At 39.3% G+C, this 22,798-nt stretch overlaps 1 protein-coding gene across 1 annotated transcript in view; it reads left to right on the top strand.

Moving 5' to 3' along the window:
• The window catches only part of PREX2 (phosphatidylinositol-3,4,5-trisphosphate dependent Rac exchange factor 2), a gene marked incomplete at both ends in the record, with an annotated part of 182,558 nt that overhangs the window by 72,779 nt on the left and 86,981 nt on the right, over positions 1-22,798 (top strand). The window contains 8 exons of the mRNA XM_084260599.1: positions 5,153-5,302; positions 11,791-11,935; positions 14,063-14,163; positions 18,131-18,234; positions 19,977-20,026; positions 20,573-20,648; positions 21,412-21,484; positions 22,598-22,740. Coding sequence (XP_084116725.1) covers positions 5,153-5,302; positions 11,791-11,935; positions 14,063-14,163; positions 18,131-18,234; positions 19,977-20,026; positions 20,573-20,648; positions 21,412-21,484; positions 22,598-22,740 — 842 coding nt within the window. The remainder of the gene's footprint in view (positions 1-5,152; positions 5,303-11,790; positions 11,936-14,062; positions 14,164-18,130; positions 18,235-19,976; positions 20,027-20,572; positions 20,649-21,411; positions 21,485-22,597; positions 22,741-22,798) is intronic.

Below are 22,798 nucleotides of genomic sequence, written 5' to 3'. Positions count from 1 at the left end.
GTTTTTTTTGTCTCATCTCATTCCCACGTGTAGTAATTTGGGTGTCTGAGCCTCATGGACATTATCTTTGCATGTGGGGTTTTTGATATTGTATTATTTTATTCTCCTTAATCACCTACTACCTCTTGCTTTCTATAATTATTAGAATGAATGTTCTGAGTGCAAAGTGATTATGTTTTCGTATCTATGCGTGACTCTTGTGCATTCTTCATGGGTCTCTTTGTAGGCATTAAAGACTTTTGAATCTAGATGATACTTTGTCAGTTTTTTATGGTAGAATTTGGGATCCTCTGCTCCCTTTGTATAATAACCATAGGGCTCCAGGGAACAGGGTAACTGAGAGTGTTTGTTCTTGGTGTTGATAGATGTAAGTGGTCCTCATGGGGAACTTCAACCCTCTACAAGAAGTAGAGGTGCCATACTGGGCCTTGTTCTCACCAGTAAGGAGGGGTTGGTAGGGAATGTGAAGCTCAAGGGCAGCTTTGGCTGCCATGACCATGAAATGGTGATGTTCAAGATCCTTGGGGCAGCAAGGAGGGTGCATAGCAAGCTCACTGCCCTGGCCTTCAGGAGAGAGCAGGCTTTAGCTTCTTCAGGGATCTGCTTGATAGAGTACCATGGGACAAAACGATGTAGGAAAGATGGGCCTGAGAAAGCTGCTTAGTATTCAAGGATCACCTCCAAGCTCAGGAGTGGTGCATCTCAACAAAGAGGAAGTCGAGCAAAAATGCAGAGACCTGTGTGGATGAACAAGTAGCTCCTGAGCAAACACAAATGCAAAAAGGAAGCCTGCAGAGGTTGGAAGCAAGGACAGGTAGTGTGGAAGGAGAAATTGTCTGTGCAGCCAGGAATCAGGTTAAGAAAACTAAAGCTTTTTTTAAAAAATCTGGCCAGAGGTATCAAGGGCAACAAGAAAAGCTCCTATAGGTATATTAGTGATAAAAAGAAGACTAGGTCCTGCACATGGGTCAGCACAATCCCGAGCACAACTACAAGCTGGGTGGAGAATGGATGGAGAGCAGCCCTGAGCAGAAGGACTTGGGGGTATTGGTGGACGACAAGCTCAACCTTACCTCGCAATGTGTGCTTGCAGCCCAGAAAGCCAGCTGTATCCTGGACTGTGTCAAAAACAGTGTGGTCAGCAGGTTATGGGAGGTGATTATGCCTCTTCCCTCTGCTCTTGTGAGACCTCCAGGTCTGAGGTTCCCTGTACAAGAAAGACATGGACCTCTTAGAGTGAATCTAGAGGAAGGCCACAAAGATGACAGAGGGCTGGAGCATCTCTCCTATGAAGACAGTCTGAGAGAGCTTGATTCTTCAGCGTGGAGAAGAGAAGGCTCCAGGGAGCCATTATTGCAGTCTTCCAGAACCTAAAGGGGCCTGCAGGAAAGCTGGTGAGGGACTGTTTTTCAGGGACTGTGGTGATAGGACAAGGGATAATGGCTTTAAGGTGAAGGAGAGTAGTTTTAGATCGTTTTAGGTTAGGCAATAGGAAGAAATGCTTCCCTGTGAGGGTGGTGAGACACTGGAACAAGTTGCCCAGAGAAGCTGTGGCTGCCCCCTCCCTGGCAGTGTTCAAGGCCAGGTTGGATGGGGCTTTGGGCAACCTGGTCTAGCAGAGGGTGTCCCTACCCATAGCAAGGGGTTGGAACTTTAAGGTCACTTCCAACTCAAACCATTCAGTGGTTCTATGAAATAGGAAAACAGATTCCCATTGTGACTTATTGTCATGTTAATGACATTCCTATAGAAGTTAACAAAGCTTTTTCTGAAAAGCAGTTTATCTCTGATGAAATTAGGCCTTGGCTGAACAGTACAGTTGGTATAAGCTTTCTGTTTTATTTCAGCGTCATGAAGCACTCTGCCTTTTTTTTTTTTACTACCCTTATTAAAGTGGAATACATGCTACTTTTCTGGGCAGACTATTTATGTGCTTAAAACAATGTAGCTACACAGCCACTTGCAAATATTAGAAAGGTGGTTATATTGTTGGGATGATGGTTGATTTTTTTTTTCTGTATTCAGTTTTAAAAATCAGTTTTGAGAGAAGAGGATATTTCTAAAGGCATTTACCAGCCATTAAATAAACATTCTTTAATTTATGAAGACAAGCACTTGAGACTTAGGAAATATCAGATTTATGGTTGCTTATACTGTCTTAGTTATGTTGCTTGTTGTCTTTAAATGAGGCATGAAATAGAAAAAACACTACATGATAATAGTAACCAGAGACTGCATCAGAAAGTATACAGAGCAGGAAGGGAATTGATATTGTGCAGCAATTATTTCTTTGGCCTTTCTGGGCATTGGTGCTCCTAAGAATCTAAAGTCTGGGGAAACTTAGTACTTCAGATATTTCTGTTTGCTTTTTTAAAGGAAGAAAAATATTACATTATATGTGACTCTAACAATTCGCTGCTTGAGCATCTCTCAAAGGTTTGAGTCCTGAATTTTGACCAGTATATTACAGTTCAAAGCTTTAATGCATTACCGTGCATCATTAGAAGATGATGTCATCTTTCATCGCCTTTTCTTGGGAAGTTCATGGCTTAATGATTTGTTAAGCATACTTCTTCAGACTTTTCATGGTGCAACTTAAAGTCTCATTTTCTCTTTCCTTCTGTAACCATTATGTCAGGTTTGCAAATCATTTGTTTAGCCTGACTGGCAGCTGTGATTGCCTTGATGTGAGGAGTGTGCGTATCTCCAGGGCAGCTGCCCAGTCAGAACATACATAACTCCTGCCTGTCCAGCCAGGTTGTCTGCGGGTCTTGAGCAGATTTTGTCCAATACCCAGTTAAAAAACGTTGTGAATTTGTATGGGATGCTAGCATAGGGCTGGAATGCTTTTCAGGAAACTGTAGGCATGGGTTCATTGTGGAGAACAAGTTGCTTCTTGGAAGCCTGAGAGGACTGTAGTCATGAGGAACAGAAGAGAAAGCAGGGGTGTTGCAGTTAAAGGCTGAGGTTGTAGTCATGCTGGGTACCACTGGACTGGGTTACTATTGCAAAATTGGGTAATAACTCCTCTATCTGGACTCATTGCCATCCGTATACATTAGGCAGTCTTAGTACCTAGCTAGGTGATTGGGCTTTTCACAGAATTCAGTGAGTTTGTAGTGGCATGAGGAAAATGTGCTTTTGGCCCTGCAAATATGGATCTTTGGATGCCAAGGAGACTGCATGTTTAAAATGTCAGCTCTACCTCGAGATATTCAAATGGCTGGGTGAGCCACTTTTTTTTTTTTCTGAATTAAACTAGTAATTTGATACCAAATTTCTCCCCAAAGTGAATTGTGAGTATCTAAATCCATTTGTGAGTCTGAGCCAGCATTTAAAAAATTTTTTTGGCCATGCATTAGAGTTCATATTTCCCTACACAATATGGGTGTTGTGATAATAGATACACAGGAACAAAGACCGCAAGAGAAACATCACCCTGTAGTTTTATATGTATTAATCTCTAACTTCATAAATAAACAAAAAGGTGCAGCTAGTGCCATATTGCAAGGTTTGTAAGTATATGCCTAAATAATACAAAGGGACCTTAACCTTCCTTCCTCCAGTAGACTCCCCCTTCCGAAGGGCTGCAGTCTGTCAGCTGAGAGCTTCTGTCTGAGGCTTCTCTCTTTCCCCTGACTTTCGATTCTGATGTTCTGACAGAGCGTGAATGATTTGATAGCTAGTTTTCAAGCAACAGTGCTTATAAAAGGACAAAGGTTATGAGTAAAAAGATGATAAATAGGTAAGTGGTATAAACATTACATTGGAAAAATAACATTTTTTCTCCCCGTCATACACTTGCTTGTGCTTTCTTGCATACTTTGAGTACAAGAAAGTTTTGTTGGTTTAGAAATCAGCCACCAGTCTCATGATTCTCTACTAGCTCCTGACATTTTCCAGCCCAGCATACAAAACTTGGCTGCTTTCCATCTAATTAAAATGCAGAGTTATTGAAAGGATACTAGCATGTCTGCTGAGACTTATGATAAATCTTAGTAAGCATTTCAGCAAGGGTTTCAGTTTCAGAAAATCCCATATCATCATACAAAACAAGGCTGAATTATGAAAAAGTGTGTACTAAGTAAAAAGCTTTATAGTTGTTGTAGTTCAGGGCTTGCCCTAGGACTTTCTTGTCTCTTATTGTAAGTTCACGGTGAGAGAATGTTTACCTTGGATTTTTTAATATTTTATACAGTCGCTGTCTAGTTCTGTTTTTAATGTGTATTTTATGCAAAAATTCTATTTGTTATCATGGGACAAGTTGCCTCACGAGTTTCTCAACAGGAAATGCATGTAATCCTAAGTGAAGGATATTCAAGGGTGTTAGTTTTGGAGAGGAAGTCTGTTTTGCTAATTTCTGAAGATGATTTATGGCCCTGCATGTTATAATCAAATGTTTTGTAAGTAAAGACAGAGTAATAAGCAATAAATTGTCTGCTTCTCATAGCATAGCAGTTTACATATTAAGAGTCAGAAGTTCAAGATATCTAAGATCAGCAATTGTTACCTCTCTCTCCCATAATGAGCACTCTGAACATAGGCTTGTTAGGAACATATTTTAAAATATTTGGTTAGTGTGTTATAGTAAACAATGTATTATATTTAATTTTATGTAAACAAGGAAATGTATATATATTTCTTTATTCAGATTAAAAAAGATACATCAAATAAATACAATTTGCTTACTCTTCAAATTGAAACTGTATTTTCCCCCTGTAAATTTAGTAATTTTTGATTTAATAGTAAATCATTCAATCATCACAGCAGCTCCAAGTAATTTAATGGGCAAAACCATAATGCTGCTTTTTAAGGAGTTATTTATTACAGATTAGCACAAACAAAAGTACTTCCAAAAAGCACCTTGATTTGTTCTTTTCATAGGACTCTGCATGTTATAACTGTTGAGTTTATACCTTCTTCTGTATGCTAGGCAATTCTGTTACATTTTTAAAAGGACGTTATTTGCTAAAAGGTAAAAATACTGCTTATTAACTTATAATATAGTTCACAAGTGGCACAGACAACTTCAAATTTGTTTTTTATTCTTGTGTATTACTTGATCTTTATCTATACTGATAAGAGGTCTTAATAATTATAAGAACTATTACTTTAGAGTGGTTGTTTGTTAAGCCATTTTATCTATTCCCAGCTGACTATCACAGCAGCGGCCACACGGTTATTAATGGCTGGAAGATCCACAACACAGCAAAAAACAAATGGTTTGTATGCATGGCAAAAACCCCTGAAGAGAAGCAAGAATGGCTGGAAGCTATTTTGAAAGAACGAGAGAGAAGAAAAGGTAGGTTAATAAACCTCCATGTGTTGCTTTACCAAAACCCGTACTGGGTTTTTTATGGTTTTTTGGTTTGTTTTTTTTTCTTAATGTTGAGATATAAAGCAAAACCAGCTGCTGGGGAAACTTGTAGTGTCAGATTCAGCTGAAGGTTTATGAATACCAGCTTGGAAAAAATAAATCAAACTTGTACCAGGAAGGGCATATAGGCTTGCATCATGTATGCTGGTAGTGAAAGGTGTTTTGGAAACGGCCTGATGTTTTTAATCTATCATTTTACAATTTATCTTCAACCATTATAAATTGTAGTAATTTCATTGAGCCCTATATGCTATTATTGTTTGTGGTATATGAAGGTCTATCTTAAATGCCTTGTGGGATTTGTATGCATTGATTCCCTTTCGTGACTAGACATTTGAATCACTGACGTGAGCAAGTTTTCTATGTTGGATCTCCATGCAGGTGATCCACCATGAAATGGTACAGAATATATGCACAATCCTAACTTTGACGTATTTTCCCCTCCCCAAGAAATCACTATTGACAAGCAAGTATCTTTTTGAATAACTGAATTAAGCTGGAAGAATGCTCAGATGAAATGCAATCCTGATCTCAGATGTGACCACAAATAACTACACATGTTCAAGATGAACCCAGCACAAAAGTAAAACCAGAGAAAGATGATGCATCACTATTTTTATAGAAACAGAACAGAATCATGAGGTTGGAAAAGAACTTTGAGATCATCAAGTCCAAGCGTACCTATTCTCTACTAAACTTAAGTACCTCATCTACCCATCCTTTAAATACATCCAGGGCTGGTTACTCAACCACTTCCCTGGGCAGCCTGTTCCAATGCCCAATAACCCTTTTGGTGAAGAACTTTTTCTTAATGTCTAATCTGAACCTGTCCTGGTGCAGCTTGAGTCCATTCCCCCTTGTCCTATCACCTGTCACTTGTGTGAAGAGACCAACACCCATCTCTCTACAACCTCCTTTCAGGTAACTGTAGGCAGTGATAGGGTCTCTGTTCAACCTCCTCTTCTCCAGGCTAAACAACTGCAGCTCCCTCAGCTATTCCTCATATGATTTGCTCTCCAGCCCCTTCACCAGCCTGGCTGTCCTTCTCTGGACGCACTCTAGGACCTCGATGTCTGTCTTGTAGTGAGCGGCCCAGAACTGGACACAGTACTTGAGGTGTGGGCTCACCAATGCCGAGAACAGGAGCACAATCACTTAGCAGGATCTGCTGGCCATGCTGTTTCTGATACAAACCAAGATGCAATTGGCCTTCCTGGCCACCTGGGCAGACTGCAGTCAGCAGTAAACTAGCATCCTCAGGTCCATCTCCACCAGACAGTTTTCTAGCTACTCTTCCCCAAGCCTGTAGTGCAGCACAGAGTTGCTATGTCCCAAGTGCAGGACTCTACACTTGGCCTTGCTGAACCTCATCCTGTTGTTCTCAGCCCATAGATCCAGCCTGTCCAGATCCCTCTGAAGAGCCTCCCTACCCTCAAGCAAATTGACACTTCCTCCCAGCTTAGTGTCATCTGCAAATTTACTGAGGGAACCATTTGATCCCTTCATCCAGGTCATTGATAAAGATATTGAATAGAACTTGACCCAGGACTGTGCCCTTGGGAACACCACTTGTGACTGGCATCCAGCTGGATTTAGCTCCATTTACCACAACTCTGTGGGCCTGTCCTTCCAGCCAGACTATTACCCAGCAGAGGCTGCATCCATCCAGGCCAGTGGTAGCCAGTTTCTCAAGCAGAATGCTGTGAGAAACTGTGTCAAAAGCTTTGCTGAAGTCAAATACACTACATCCACAGCCTTTCCCTCAAGCACTAAGCAGGTCACCTCGTTACAGAAAGTGATCAGGTCAGTTTGGCAGGACTGGTTTGAGTTGGAAGGGCCCTTCAAGATCATCTAGTTCCAACCCCCCTGCCATGGGCCAGGCTGTCCAAAACCCCATACAGTCTGGCCTTGAACACTTTCGGGGATGGGGGCAGCCACAGCTTCCCTGGGCAACTTGTTCCAGTGCCTCACTGCCCTCATAGGGAAGACTTTTTTTCCTTCTGTCTAATCTAAATCTACCCTCTTTTAGGTTAAAGCCATTACCCCTCGTGCTATTGTTACATGCCCTTGTAAACAGTTCCTTGCCAGCTTTCTCGCAGGCTCCCTTTTGGTAACTGGAAGGACGCAGTAGGGTCTCCACAGAGCCTACTCTTCTTCAGGCTGAAAAACCCCAACTTTCTCAGCCTGTCTTCATAGGAGAGGTGCTCCAGCCCTCTGATTGTCTTAGTGGCCTTCCACTGGGCTCACTCTAAGAGGTCCATGTTTTTTTTGTATGGGGGACACCAGAGGTGGATGCATTACTCCAGGTGGAGTGTCACAACAGCAGAGTAGAGGGGCAGAATCACCTCATGCTGGTTTTGATGCAGCCCAGGATACAGTTGGCTTTCTGGGTTGCAAGTGCATATTGCCATGTTGAGCTTCTCATCCATCAACATCTCCAAGTCCATCTGCTCAGGGCTGCTTTCAGTCAATTCTCTGCACAGCCTGCAGTTGTGCTTGGGATTGTGCCAACCCATGTGCAGGACCGTGCACTTGGCCTTGTTGAACATGTAGTTCTCACAGGCCCAACTCTCAAAGCAATTTTGTCTCCTTCTGTATATGGCATTGACTGAAACTGGCTAAAAATATTCTTACCAAATTCCACTCCACTGTTAAGTTTCTTGGCTCCCTGACACTCCTGATACCTTTAGGTAAGAAATAGAAAGAGTAAGTGACAGTATTTTATGTTGATTTATTCCTAATATTTGATAGTATTACGCAGCTGGTAGTAGAGGTGAGTTTGAGCTCAAGCTTGCCAACCTTGAGGTTTGAGCTGGCCTTCCCAAAGTCAAGCCATGACCTAGGATTTTATCATCCTTTGACTTGGGGATTAGTCAAATCGTGGTGTTTGCAGTGGATTTATTAAGGAGACAACCACAAAAGAAAGAGGACAGTGGGAGAGATGATTTGGTACACACTTAGACTCAGTTTGCAACACAATCTTCAAAAGTATTTTGACTATCTCTGCTGGTCTCTTAACTTAGAAATTTATTCCTCTCCTCTTGCACAGTGATTTTTTTCAATGTGTCTGTATAAACCCCTCTCACAAAGCAGGATGCATCAACTTAATTGCAGGCAGGTTGCCAAATGACTTGGGAACCAAACAGCTATCTTTTCAGAATTCAAATACTGAATCTAAATGTAGCTATAAACACTTTCCCATTCACTGTGAATATAAAGATGCTTTAATTGTATGTTTACTTAGTAGGACATGGAGCCTGTGTGTCTGTGTGTCTCTGTGTGTGTGTGTGTGTATATATATATATATACACACACATATATAGGCAATTACATTGAAGTCTGAGTTACTGCACATGTGGGAACAGTGTTTTATCTTGTTTCTAAGTCTGAGAAAAACTAAATCAATGAACACACATCCCAGATCTCTTGGCCTGGGAGTGAGGCTCATGTGAATGACTCCCTCCTTCTTGTGTTGCTCATGCCTGTGCAATTCTTTGTAAGGATGCTGTAGACCCCACATCTCACACAGAATAGCAGATCTCAGTGATCTGCAGGCTAGTGAACACAGCATGTGGAGCAGGAGTGAGGCATGGAAATGCAGCTTGTGCCGTGTGGCTGGGGCTTGCTGGGCTGTTCACGTCGAAGACTCAGAAATTCATTGTACTTATAAGAAACTCAACCTATACTTTTTTTAAAAAAACCCATGTAGCAGAAGCAAAGCAAAAGGGAGAGAACACACTGAACGAAATACGTTAGCAGACATTTCAGCAGTTGCAATTAAATTATCAACTAGGACCACTTCATAGATTGTATTTTCTTACTGGGAAAAAATCAAGCTGAATTGGAAACTTTTTGCTAGGATGTCTTTCTGTCAGTTGTGGGGCTTTCCTGTAACCACCCCAGGCATCCAGCAAGTTAGAAATGTATTTAAAAGGAGACCATCTTTAAGGCTGATGATGCTGGTTTTAACAGTCAGTACAAATAGAAAAATCAACATCGTATAGGCTCTAAATGTAGTATTTTGGTTAAATTTTCTTTTCCTGGGAATAAATCAGGTTTTATCTGTTTGTGTGTCATCACCACTGTCTTGTTTATGGATAATAGGAGATGCTCGTGTTTCTGTTTCCAGTACCATTATTAGCTTTTTCTCAAGAGAGGTACATTTTTTTCTGGCTATATTTTTCAGAATTAAAGAAGTGGTAGCCTGTTACTCAGATATAATACGTACAGTTACAGTCTTAAAAATGTGAGAATCTGAACAGAAACTGAGAACACACACATAAGACATTCCAGAAATGTGGAGTTTGTTCGGAATTAATAATTGCTTATGGAGAAAGCACGTGGGATATAAAGGTCTGCCATTCCTTGGAAGCACCAGCTTCTGTGAGTGGCCAGTAGGATGCACAGTTCAACAAAAGCTGGATTTGATCATCTGTTAGTCAGAAAAGATAATAATTGTCTTAGGAAAAGAAGCAGGAAAAATATATCACAGAATCACAAGGTTGGAAGAGACCTTTGAAGATCATCAAGTCCAACCATTCCCATCCTATGCTAAACCATATCCCTAAGGACCTCATCAACCCTTTATTTGAACACATCCAGGGAAGGTGACTCAACCACCTCCCTGGGCAGCCTGTTCCAGGCCCTGACAACTCTTTCAGTAAAAATTTTTTTTCTCATATCCAATCTAAACCTGCCCTGGCACAGCTTCATGCCATTTCCCCTTGTCCTATCTCCTGTCACCTGGCTGAAAAGACCATCGCCCACCTCTCTACAACCTCCCTTCAGGTAGTTGTAGGTGGTGATAAGGTCTCCCCTCAGCCTCCTCTTCTCCAGGCTAAACATCCCCAGCTCCCTCAGCCGTTCCTCATATGATTTGCCCTCCAGCCCCTTCACCAGCCTGGTTGCCCTTCTCTGCACTTGCTTAAGGATCTCAATGTCCTTTTTATGGTGGGGACCCCAGAACTGCACACAGTACTCAAGGTGTGGCCTTACCAGTGCTGAGTACAGGGGCACAATTACCTCCCTAGACCTACTGGCCATACTGTTCTTGATACAAGCCAAGATACCATTGGCCTTCTTGGCCGCCCGGGCACACTGCTGGCTCATATTCAGCCTGCAGTCAACCAACACCCCCAGGTCCTTCTCTTCCTGACAGCACTCCAGCCAGTCTGCCCCAAGCCTGTAGCACTGCATGGGGTTGTTATGTCCCATGTGCAGCACTGTGCACTTGGCCATGTTAAACTTCACCCTGTTGGTCTCAGCCCATCGGTCCAGTCTGTTCAGATCCCTCTGAAGAGCCTCCCTACCCTCAGGCAGATCAACACATCCTCCTAGTTTAGTGTCATCTGCAAACTTACTGAGGGAGCATTCAATCCCTTCATCAAGGTCATTGATAAAGATGTTGAATAAGACTGGACCCAGGACTGAGCCCTGGGGGACGCCACTCGTGACCGGTCTCCAGCTGGATCTGGTTCCATTCACCACCACCCTTTGGGCCCGTCCATCCAGCCAGTTTTTAACCCAGCTGGGCGTCCACCTGTCCAGGCCAGTGGCAGCCAGTTTCTCAATCAGAATGCTGTGAGAAACCGTGTCAAAGGCTTTACTGAAGTCCAGGTAGACCACATCCAGAGCCTTCCCCCTTGTCCATTAAGCGGGTCACCTTGTCATAGAAGGTGATCAGGTTAGTTTGACAGCATCTACCTTTTGTAAACCCATGTTGACTAGGCCTGATCCCCTGGCCATCACGCATGTGCTGCATGATAGTTCCCAAGATGACCCTCTCCATGATCTTCCCAGGGACTGAAGTCAGACTGACAGGCCTGTAGTTCCCAGTACGAAATATCGAATTAATGCTCTTGATGGTTTTTGGGTGTTGAGAATATTCTGAAGCAAATAAAAATTGAGTTATTTAAATCTTTTGTGGAAAAGGGGTGAATTAACCTTTTGTGAAACTAACAAATATGTAATATATAACTAGTTACAGATCATTGGAAATTTGAAAAAGATTCCTTTATGTGAAAACATTTTATTATCAATTGGTAAGGGCAAAAACAAGGCTGTTTTCTTTTAAACTTGTGAAGACATATCTCCTCTCCTGCAAATGTCCATATACTGAAGTCTGAAAATCACAGTGTTAGTATTTATTACTACAATATCAATGGTGATGTCGGTGTATGTGTACATTTTCAGTAACAATTTAACTTCACTATGAGGAAATTACAGATAAAATTTGCTTATCCTTTATGAATATTTGATGTTCATAGATGAATCATGGTTCTGAGAAAAATAACGGAAAACAATGCCTTTAGTATTTTTGTATGTAAAATATTGATGTTGCTTCTCCATTTTGGGGAAGCTATTGAAATATAATGGCAATATCACTTAATAAAATTTTAATGCATTTTTGGCAGGTTTAAAATTGGGCATGGAACAAGACACTTGGGTGATGATCTCTGAGCAAGGAGAAAGACTGTACAAAATGATGTGCAAACAAGGGAATCTCATCAAAGACAGGAAGAGGAAATTAACAACTTTCCCAAAATGCTTTCTTGGAAGGTATTATATGCATTTTGTAGCATAAATTTTAACCGTCTAAAAAGACAATTTAAATCTTCTTTGGGATTTTGCGGAAACCACGTTTTATTTGTAATGTCTGTTAGGTCTTTTTTTCCTCAGATAATTTAGCCAAAATGGAAATGCATCTGTCTGAAATTTATGGATGTGTATTTGTATTCTGAAGTAGCTTTTTTAAGGCACAAGGCATCAAAGGCATGGTGAAAGTATGAAAATGTGTAAAATAAAATAGTTTCTTTAAAGAAATTAATTCCAACCTGTTAAATTTTTTCTCTGAAATGCCCATCTTAGACTATCAGATTTGCTTTATTTGACTTTAAAAGTCTGTCTCTGAAACTGCTTCCATCCTCCTCTTGTCTGAATGTCAGATACAGAGTTTACATGTTTTTTTTCATGTTTCAAATGCAGTTTATATGTTTAAATATCCATGCATTATTGTTAGGAGGATCCTTAGAATGTTGTGTTTTACCTCTGGCTTAAGAATTCTAGATGGGAGGGGAGAAAGCAATAGATACCCAGAAATGTGTATAGAACAACAACAACAAAAGTGTATGTAAGACGGTTAAGTATGGGAAGTACTTTTATTAAATACGATGAGTGTTTTACAGAAGCACACTATGGTGATGTGTTTGGGACATGATATCAATGTTTCACTGCCTCACTACACTGTTCTTTTGGTTTGTAACACACATGCAAATATCTTGCAAGCTATAAATTTGATGTGTCTGGATTGCATCAGGTTTATTGTGAAATAAACCGGGTGTTTCCTGTTCTTGCACTATATACTTTGTGTATATGCTGAGCAGGTTTGTTTTTCTGACACATCTCAGAAGTAACAGGCTTACTGTTCTATTGTACTGTGATTGTTTTCTGCATTCATGACAAATTGCCCCTAGGCAGGTGCACTAGGTATGCTTAGGCTTACATGTGGCTTTTCAACTTCAGGAAATACCTCAAATGGTGGAAATAAAATAGAATCGAATCATTTCAGTTGGAAGAGACCTACAAGCGTCATCTAGTCCAACTGCCTGAACAGGGCTAAGCAAAAGTTACAGCAAGTTGTTAAGGGTATTGTCCAAGTGCCTCTTGAACACTGACACATTTGAGGCATTGACCATATCTCTAGGAAGTCTGTTCCAGGGTTTGACTGTTCTCTCTATAAAAAGTTCTTCCCAATGTCCAGTCTAAACCTCTCCTGGTGCACCTTTGAACCGTTACTATGCATCCTATCACTGAATCCCAGGGAGAAAAGCCCGGCACCTCCCTCTCTTCTTCACCTCCTCAGGAAGCTGTAGAGTGCAATGAAGTTGCCCCTCAGCCTCCTTTTCTCCAAACTAGAGAAGCCCCAAGTCTTTAGCCATTCATCACAGGACATGCCTTCCAGCCCTTACACCAGGTTTGTTGCCCTCCTCTGACACATTCAGCGACCTTCACATCCTTCTTAAATGGTGGGGCCCAGAACTGCACGCTGTGTTCAGGGCAGTGCTGCACCAGCACTGAATACAGTGGGATAATCACCTGTTTTGACTGGCTGGTTATGTTGTGTTTGGTGCGCCCAGGGATGTGGGTTGTCCTTTTTTGCTTTTATAAGTCAACACTGCTAACTCATACTGAGCTGCTGTGAACCAGCAACCCAGTTCCCTTTCTGCAGGACCGCTCTCCAGCCTCTCCTCTCCCAGTTTTTACACCTGCCAAGTATTACTCCATCCCACATGCAGAATCCAACATATTGACTTGTTAAATTTCATGCCATTAATGATTACCCAGTGATCCAATCTATCTAGATGCCTCTGCAAGGCATCTTGTCCCTCAAGAGAGTTGTCTGCCCCTCCCAGTTGGGTGCCATCAGCAAACTTGCTAATGGTGCACCATGTACAAAGGTAAAACTTTTGAACAGAAAAGACATCTTAAGGGAAAATATAGATATTTAGGTTGAAATAATAAAAAATAGTTTAAATTAGTAGGGATTTTTAAAGATGGGAAAAGATTGAAGATCATTAAGCTTAAGAATCAGTAGGCTAGTAGAAACACTTGTAACTGAGAGGGAAATGTAATAGATGTGGTGGCATGACATTTAAAGTGGTTTTTTTGTATCTGTTTTCAATTCAGTGAATTTGTGTCCTGGTTGTTGGAAATTGGAGAGATACACAAATCCGAAGAAGGTGTTCATCTTGGCCAGGCTTTATTAGAGAATGGCATTATCCATCATGGTAAATATAATTAGTTTTAATTTACTTGTTTTCAAGGTAATTGTTGTAATTAGAGCGGAGTTAATTTTGTTTGACAAAAAGATGGTCTTGTTAACGTAAGACAGCTTGTTGAATCTGCACTATATCCTTGCAGAGACCTGACAGGGCACTGTCTATGCTTACCAGATTTACTGTGAGAGGTTCCATTGATTTAGTCAGATTACATCTATGCTCTTGGGATCACAACATTGCGAACAGGGATCTAGAGAAACATATTCTCTAATAAGGAAAAATAAATTCTGGGGATCAGAGGACTGCAGACTGCTTTTAAGGATTTAAGCCTTTTGTTAAGGTCAGGCTTTTAGGGGTAAGTGTTCAACTAAGCATTGTAGAAGAGAGTGAGTCACAGTTGGCGGTTGATAAATGCGCCTGCTCATCTGTTAGGTATTACAAGTAGAGCTGGTGGAATCCAACCTAGAACCCAACAGTTTAATCTTGGGAATTTTAAGGCCTTATTTTCACTTCTTTGTGTAGTTAATAAAAGTGCTATTTTTATCTTGAAGCTTTCAAATATCAGTGTTTAACTCGTTCTGGAGAGAAGTATTTGAAGGTTCAGTGTTTGAGCCAATTATGAAGGTTTGATTTCTGGAGGTAACTTGATTTGGCAATATTTTTCTCTTGTCAGAGCAAGTCCTCATCTCTTTCCCTTTTACAAGGTGTTGTCCAATGGGATTGTGTAAGCGAACTGGACACACTTCTGGTTTTGAAGGCATGTTTGGCTTGTAATAGGTACAGTCACTTAAAAACAAATAATAGTGAAATAATTATGAAGTTAGCTACTGTTCCAGTGTAGATGCAAGGGTGTGAATTTCGATGGAATTGTTGATGTTATACATTTTAATACTAAGATACGTCAGCAAGCAATACATTTAATACTTTATCAGTTCTTTGCCACAATATTTTCAGTGCCCTTGTCTGGAAAGAAAGTGGGAGTAACAGAGTGCCACTTAGTGGTGTGCATTTTAAACATACACAGAGTAAGGGGAAAACATTCAAGCTCTTCATCAGTAGTCTGTAGTCTTTAATTCTTTAATGTCAGTCTACATGACTTTTTTCCACCATCATTCAAATGTCAGATGCTATTATGTTTACTACACACAGAGAATTGTTTTCAATGGAATGATTCTGTTGCCAAAGATTCTTTTCTTGATCTTATAATTTATATCCCAAATACATTCATAGACACTCTCAATACAGAGTTAAATGAATATTGTGTAATTTCATGAGATAAAAGGGTAATTATATTAGAGCATAGAAATGTTAGCCAGACATGCTGCTTTGAATAGTGGATCCAGCTGTGGTTCAGTGAAAATAGAATTCTTAAAATAAAGTTGAATGAACCATCTGTTTTCACAGAGGGAGCGAGGGAGAAGGAAAGTTTGGCTGCTATTCACATTGCAAAAGTTGTAGAGGGCTTTGTTAGACTTTGCATATTCACTGTGCTGGGCTTCATTCTAGCAATGCCAGACCCATGTTGTGATGGGCATTGTTTTACATCCTGCTGTGTGAAGTCTTGCAAGTTGAAAAGCTATGGGTTTCCCTTGTGTTGATGTTTTGTTGTGTTTTTCCCCCCTTCTGTCCAGTTCTGCAAAAGGAAAAAAATCTGTTTGCACTATTTTAAATCTACCTGGTGGCATTCTGTAATATGTGAAATGACTTCTGTCAGCCAATGGGCTGAGATATTTTGTCCAGTCACTTGCTGCTGCTGATTGGAGATGGAAGCTTCTTAAGGCAGTAATGAGCTTTGTAGTCACAAAAATAATCTGAATATCAGATAGTTTTAAAAACAATAGGTATTTATGTGGTTGTGCAGTTTCCTGGAATGATGTGCTGATCTGAGTCAAAAATTGCCATGCCAAAAAAATTAATGACCAGTTTACACCTGGATCAGTTTCCTTTTCCTAGTGCATGGCACATAAATACTCCAACACAAGTACAGGTTCATTGTTTGGTCTGACATACAAAACAATTTGGCCTTGCAAATGTAGAGCTGATTCTAGTAAAAGTAAAGCTATAAAATACTTATAAAACTAAGTATTTTCAGTTTTTTTTAAGGTTTCCATATTAGTATAGTAGCTGATAAATCATCTATCCTTCCTCTTGAATAGAACAAGCCAAGCCACATCTACAGCGTAGAAAACAGCTCCCTCAAAAACCAAATAGTAATGTACAGCTTCCCTCCCAGCATTCCCTGGAGCTATTTTACACTATACTGTAGTCAGAAGCATCCTAGTCTGCTTTCCAGAGCTTATGATGTGCCAGCTCTGTGGACCTGTTCCCTTAGTTTCTGGTGGACTGTGTGTAAGTAGGGGCTGCAAGGACAGAGCAGTGCTTGTGTTCCTCAGAGGGCAGAGCCTCATCATGGGCATGCAAGGATGGAAAAGTGCTTTATAGTTCTGATTCCCTACCTGTGCATCTCTAACGGTGAGGAACAATTTGGCTTTAAGCAATACTGTCCTGATGGTGTTTTCTTCTATTTTCTGTAGCTGATGGGTTTAAAAACTTAATGTTGATCTAGTGTAGTATATTTTTTCTCCAACAGTAGGAAATGATTTTTAATCATAGAACCAGAAGGTAATTTTTTTTTTCTGAGTTAAATAGTCACAATCAATTAAAATTCATTTAGATACTTAGTCTAGGCATTGTATGTGAAAATTTTGTAGTCTGTGCTTGATATATTGAGAAGCAATGATACGTAAAAGACCTTAGAGGTTAGTTTGGATAATCACCTTAGCATGAAGCATCAGTTCAGGGCAATTGGAGTAGTATCCTGAGCTTTACTATTAGTAGATATATCAAATATGGGAGTAGAAGTTATTTGCTCTTGCACATGACGCTGGTGAAACCACTTAATATATGAAGTCCAGTTTTTATGTCCATGTATCAAATGATGTGTGCTGGTACTGAAGAGCTTGAAGGGACATGAAAAATGATGCAGACAGAAGGCACTTTACTGGACAAAGTTTATGGTGCCTAACTAAATTTTTTGAAGAGAATAAGGGATGATGGCTTAATCACTTAGTAGGAAGGCAAGCGCAGAAGAATTACCTAACACTGTCAGGTCTGTTACACTGATTAATGAAGACATTACAGTAGCCTCCTTTACTAGTTTATGACATGCAAATTTAGTTTCAAAATGAAAGCTTACATCTGCAAGCAAAACAGTAATTAATACAAGCCGTTTATCCTAGGGTGATGGTAGTGCTGTCCTCAGCCATCAAATGAATCCGGTGTTTTTCACAAAGTACTGTTCCCAGGAGAAGTTTTGTATCATGATATAATTGTTTTGACAAAACACTTGACTTTTTTTGTTGGAAACTTGTGAAACTCTGGAAATCTATGTTAAGATCATTTTTCATGGATCTTTGGAGAAATGGATTATTAACACCTTCATAATGATCGTCTCTTACTCTGAAGACCTCCAGCTGGCTGCATAAGACGAAGATGTTCCCTTGGCCTTTCCTCTGCATTACAAGACTGGTCATATGTGTTTTAAAGGGTTCATACCTTTCTTGACTCATCTGAGATTGGCCTCTGCAAAAATTAGAATAGAGAATAATGTGGAAAAATAATATGAACAGTTGCAAAAGAAGCTTTATTTGGCTACTTGGTTGATAATCTTTACAAAAAACATTGAAGACTAGAACAGATTTAAGTACCTAAATTTTGAGGCTGTTCCTTGCCTGTTTGTCTTGCTTATTCTTTGTTCTGTGACTTGAAGTTGTTTAGTTTCTTCTGGACTACTTAAACTGTAAGAAATATTGTCACTAGCGACATAGGAACTGAGGGCAGATGATCTAATTGGCCTTCTTACCCTCTGTCTGAAATCTACCTATTGCTGTGTAATGAGCTGTTATTAGAAGAAATTATGTTCTCTTGTTGATTTCTTCAGGAAGTTACCTAACAACACATTGCTTTTTAAATTTAGTTACAGATAAGCACCAATTCAAACCTGAACACATGCTATACAGATTCCGATATGATGATGGGACATACTACCCCAGAAATGAGATGCAGGATGTGATCTCTAAGGTACAGAATAGTTGCCATTATTAGGTAGACTGCTGCAGAAATGGTGACTGTGCTTGAAAAATAATGTAAAATATTATGCTGTGGTGAATAACATTCTCTCATACTTGACTCAAATTAAGTTTTCCATTTTTAAGGGAAGATTTTGGCTTGTTGTTACACATTTTAAATACAAAATCAACATGTTTTTCTTTTTTAGTTATTTTTATTATTTAATGGTTTCATATGCATTGCCTGTGCTTCTGGGTGATTCTGAAGCTGGTGTTCTAGTCTATTGTATTTTTCAGTCCATTTTAATAGATACAAAGCTATATGTGGAAACTTGTTTTTAGTTGTCTCTTAAATGCGAATGCCTTTTATCAGAGCCTTAACAAGGCAGTAAGTCTGCATTCACCTAGATGTTTAAACACAGGTAGGCAGTGCTATCCATCTACACTACTGAGCACACAGAATGTTTAAACAAAGTTGTCTTAAAACTCATTAATATTTAAAATTTTAATGATTTTGAGAAGATTTTGGGTGTTGCAGTACAGTGTCATTCACGTTTCTGCTGGCATTTTTTAATTTAGGGTATATATACAAAAAACATATAGCAGAGGCACAGCAAAGCAGGATGGAATCTCATTTGACATAACTTTTAATTGTTATACATGATTTTCTTCCATGTTATAAACATAATTCTTTGCAGTCTCCTAAGGAATACTAATGTGATTTTTTTTTTAAATAATATTTTCTGATGGTAATTTCTTGAACTCCTCCAAATGCTTTGTTTTTTTGGGTTTTTTTATTGCAAATGTTTCCAATCTTTGAATTGCTTTAGATTTTTTTTAAGGTTTACATGTTCATTATAATTTCAATTTGTAAGTAAAGTATTGATGTATATAATACAATGGACACATAGATGTTGGAGTGAGTCCAGAGGAAGAGGCACAAAGATGATCAGAGGGCTGTAGCACCTCTCCTATGAAGACAGGCTGATAGAGTTGGGGTTCTTGAGAAGGCTGCTGTGAGGTCTCCACGGAGCATTCCTGTACCTGAAGTGGCCTACAGGAAAGCTGGATAGGAACTCTTTAAAGGGACTGTTTTGATAGGACAAGGAGAAATGGCTTTAACCTAAAAGAGGGTAGATTTATATGAGACATTAGGGAAAAATTCTTCACTATGAGGGGGGTGAGGCATTAGCACAGGCTGCCCAGAGAAACTGTGGCTGCCCCCTCCCAGGCAGTGTCCAAGGCCAGATTGGATGGGGCTTTGTGCAACCTGGTCTAGTGGGGGGTGTCCCTGCTCATAGCAGAGGGGTTGATACTTAAGGTCCCTTCCAACTGAGCCTGGTCTATAACTCTATGCATTGCAATGTTTTTTACTTTAATGACTCACATTACATGTAGAATACAAACCAGTGATTAGGAAAACATTAATACATGGAAATACTGCCTTATTTTTCAGGCTTTGTGTACTTTTCTTTCAAAATACTGTACCTTTTGAATTTTTTAATACTATGTTAAAATGAATCCTTTCTGTGTGTAGCTCTGATTAGATTGGAAATGTTTTCTATCTTTTAATATATTAATCAATATTATTGTCTGGAAATAGTAATTTTTGAAGGATGAAATATACAATAATTTAAACAGACCATGTAAACGAAATATATTTAGAACATACAGGCTTTTTTACTGCCTCTGATTCTCTTACATTCTCTGTGGTGTGAACGTGAGGTTAACTAACCTTATCTTTATCTTTAACAGGGTGTACGACTGTACTGTCGCCTTCACAGTCTGTTTACCCCAGTAATTAGGTGAGTCCAATTGGGAAATCCTTAGAGAACCATTCAGCAGAAGTATAAAATTTGAAGGTACTGTATTTGAATGTAGGAACATAACCCATCCTTTCAAGATATGTCTCTTGGGAGGTATCAAACAAGATTGAAGGGCTATCAAGACAAAAAGCATAACTGAATCATTAAATGACTGGAAACTGTTCAATTTGACCTTTTTTTACAGACCTGTTGAGACTTTTAGGTCCTGGTGGATATGCTTATATGCTTACTGTATATATTAATACACTTCACTAACACCCCGGTACTGCATTTGGAGAGTTCTAGCTGTCACAAAACAACTGCCTTTATACTCCACTGACAGTATCACCTAAGTAAGATTCAGTCAGTCTCCTCCTTCCTATCTACACTAAAAGAGGTAACTCCTGAACCATTACAAAACGCTCAATTCAGGCTTGCACTAACTTATTTAAAAATACAGGTCTTTTTCTGTTAGAGTCTTTTGAGCTTTGAGCTTTTTTTTTTTTTTTTTTTTTTTTTTAATTGGCTTTGTTTTGTTTTGGAAAGGGATAAAGATTATCACTTGAGATCCTACAAATCTGTGGTCATGGCTAACAAACTCATAGACTGGTTGATTGCACAGGTAAGTATGCACTTTTGGATTTATGTACATTTTGCATTTAAATTCTAATTTGAAAGTGATGTATTAAATAGAATAACATGCAAACACTTTGTGTAAGGGTTATTAGAACAGTGTGTGTAAGTGTAATCCTCTTAAACTAGTAAAGCAACAGAAATCAGCCGTCAGCAGCCATGCTGTTCATCCCTTTTGTGCTTATCTTCCTCATTTGCAACTGAACTTTAAATGTTTTAATGAGACTTAGCTTTGTGATTCAGGATGTAACATTGTTCATGGCTTAAAATGAAATGGATAGGCTCTGAAAACCTCCAAATTACTAACTAGATGGATAAAAGTCAATACCAATTTGCTGTCATCCATTCTGTTTTATTTTAAACAAACTAGGAACAAGAACAGGGTATTCATTCAGCATACACCAATTTTATAAAATAACAGTTAAAAACTTTGATGCTTCTAGATTATGTTTAATTTTTATGGACTATGCAGTGTTACTAAAATGTTTATGTATTTATTTGTAACTAGAAAGAGTTATACCGTATAAAAGTCTTTTCCAACCCAAAGTATTCTGTGATTCTGTAATTGTATTATTCTATGATAAACATGTCTGTACTGTTTTATGTGTATGTTATAAATGTATAAATAAAAGTGTCAATGGTAAATAGAATCTCTAAGCATTGCCAGCCCTGTGAGGTTATGCCATTGTGCATAGGATCCATTTTCCTGCTATATTAAAATATATTTTAAAAAAAGTGCTATGGTTTAACAGGGGGATTGCCGGACAAGGGAGGAAGCTATGATATTCGGTGTGGCTCTTTGTGATAACGGGTTTATGCACCATGGTAAGTAAATATGTTCTTTACAAGGTACACTTACCTTTTGTTTAATGCTGTCTGCATAGTTGGGAGGAAATATAGGGGCTGGTAAAGATATTACAGAAGGGATAGGAAGTAGTTTCATTGTACTGCTGAAGAAACCTGTGCTACAATCTTCTATTGTATACTCTGAAAATTATTTTCAGTCAATTCTATAGAATGCACCAAATCCTCTAAAAGATTGGGTGGGGGGCAGTTTTATTAAGCGCTTTGGAAGAGATTTCTTAAGCAGGTAATGCATGTTTGCACAGATGAGACAATAAACATTTAGGAAATATGTAGGAAAGGAAGGAGACTTTTTAGCGGAATGAGTAATGTGTGGAGGAGCACGACTTTAAAAAAGTGAACTGGTGCCAATAGGAGAAAGTGGATTGTAGAAAAATGAGAAAATCATCAGGACAGCAGTGAACAAAGAAGGGAGAGGAGAGCAGAGATACGTGCAGTACAAAAATGAGGTGAGCAAGGTCACATTTAATACCATCAGAGGGAAGATTTCAGTGAAAGGATTGAAGCAGTAGGTCATTTACTGAAATGAAAAGAGGAAGAAATTATTTTCTCATGAGCTTGTTTAGAGAAGGAGGGAGAATTAACTTCCTCTCTGGCACTGTTCATTCTTCTTCCTTTGGCTTTTAAACATACAGACTGCATCTGTCTGCTGTTCTGGTTGCTTCCACATCCCCACCCAACCCATTTGTAATACTGAACCTGGCACGCTTCACTACCTGGTGAGTGCCAGAACTTGGTGGTGAGCATCTCCAGGAGAACTCTTCAAAATTGTGTTTTTAAATCCTTCTTAGGAAAAACCCTAGTGCTTGGCAGTTTCACTGAACCATTTCAGGCTAATGTGTCTTCCTCAGCTTGGTGGAATCCAGATGTTGTTGAAAGCGAGATTAGTGATACCTATCTGTAATGGATCCAAATAAAAATAGTTGTTTATGTTTTCCTTGGATACACACAAAAATATTTTGCTAGCATTTAATATGTGCATGCATGTTCAGTATTTTATCATTCATAAAAGACATGATGTTCAAAAGTTCAAAAGAATAAAAGGATTAATATGTGTGGTTTTGCTCTGTACAGTGTTAGAGAAAAGTGAATTTAAAGATGAACCCCTGCTGTTCCGTTTTTATGCGGATGAAGAAATGGAAGGGTCAAATATGAAGCACAGGCTCATGAAACATGATCTAAAAGTAGTGGAAAATGTCATAGCCAAGTCATTACTGGTGAGTGAAACCCAATGATTGCATGCTTTGATGACCCAAAAAAATCGGTTATAGTGAC

The sequence above is a fragment of the Gallinula chloropus genome (genome assembly GCF_964237585.1).
Source record: "Gallinula chloropus genome assembly, chromosome: 2".
In the NCBI taxonomy this organism is placed as follows: domain Eukaryota; kingdom Metazoa; phylum Chordata; class Aves; order Gruiformes; family Rallidae; genus Gallinula; species Gallinula chloropus.
Note: the sequence above shows the minus strand (reverse complement) of the source record. Positions and strands in the feature narration are given on the sequence as shown.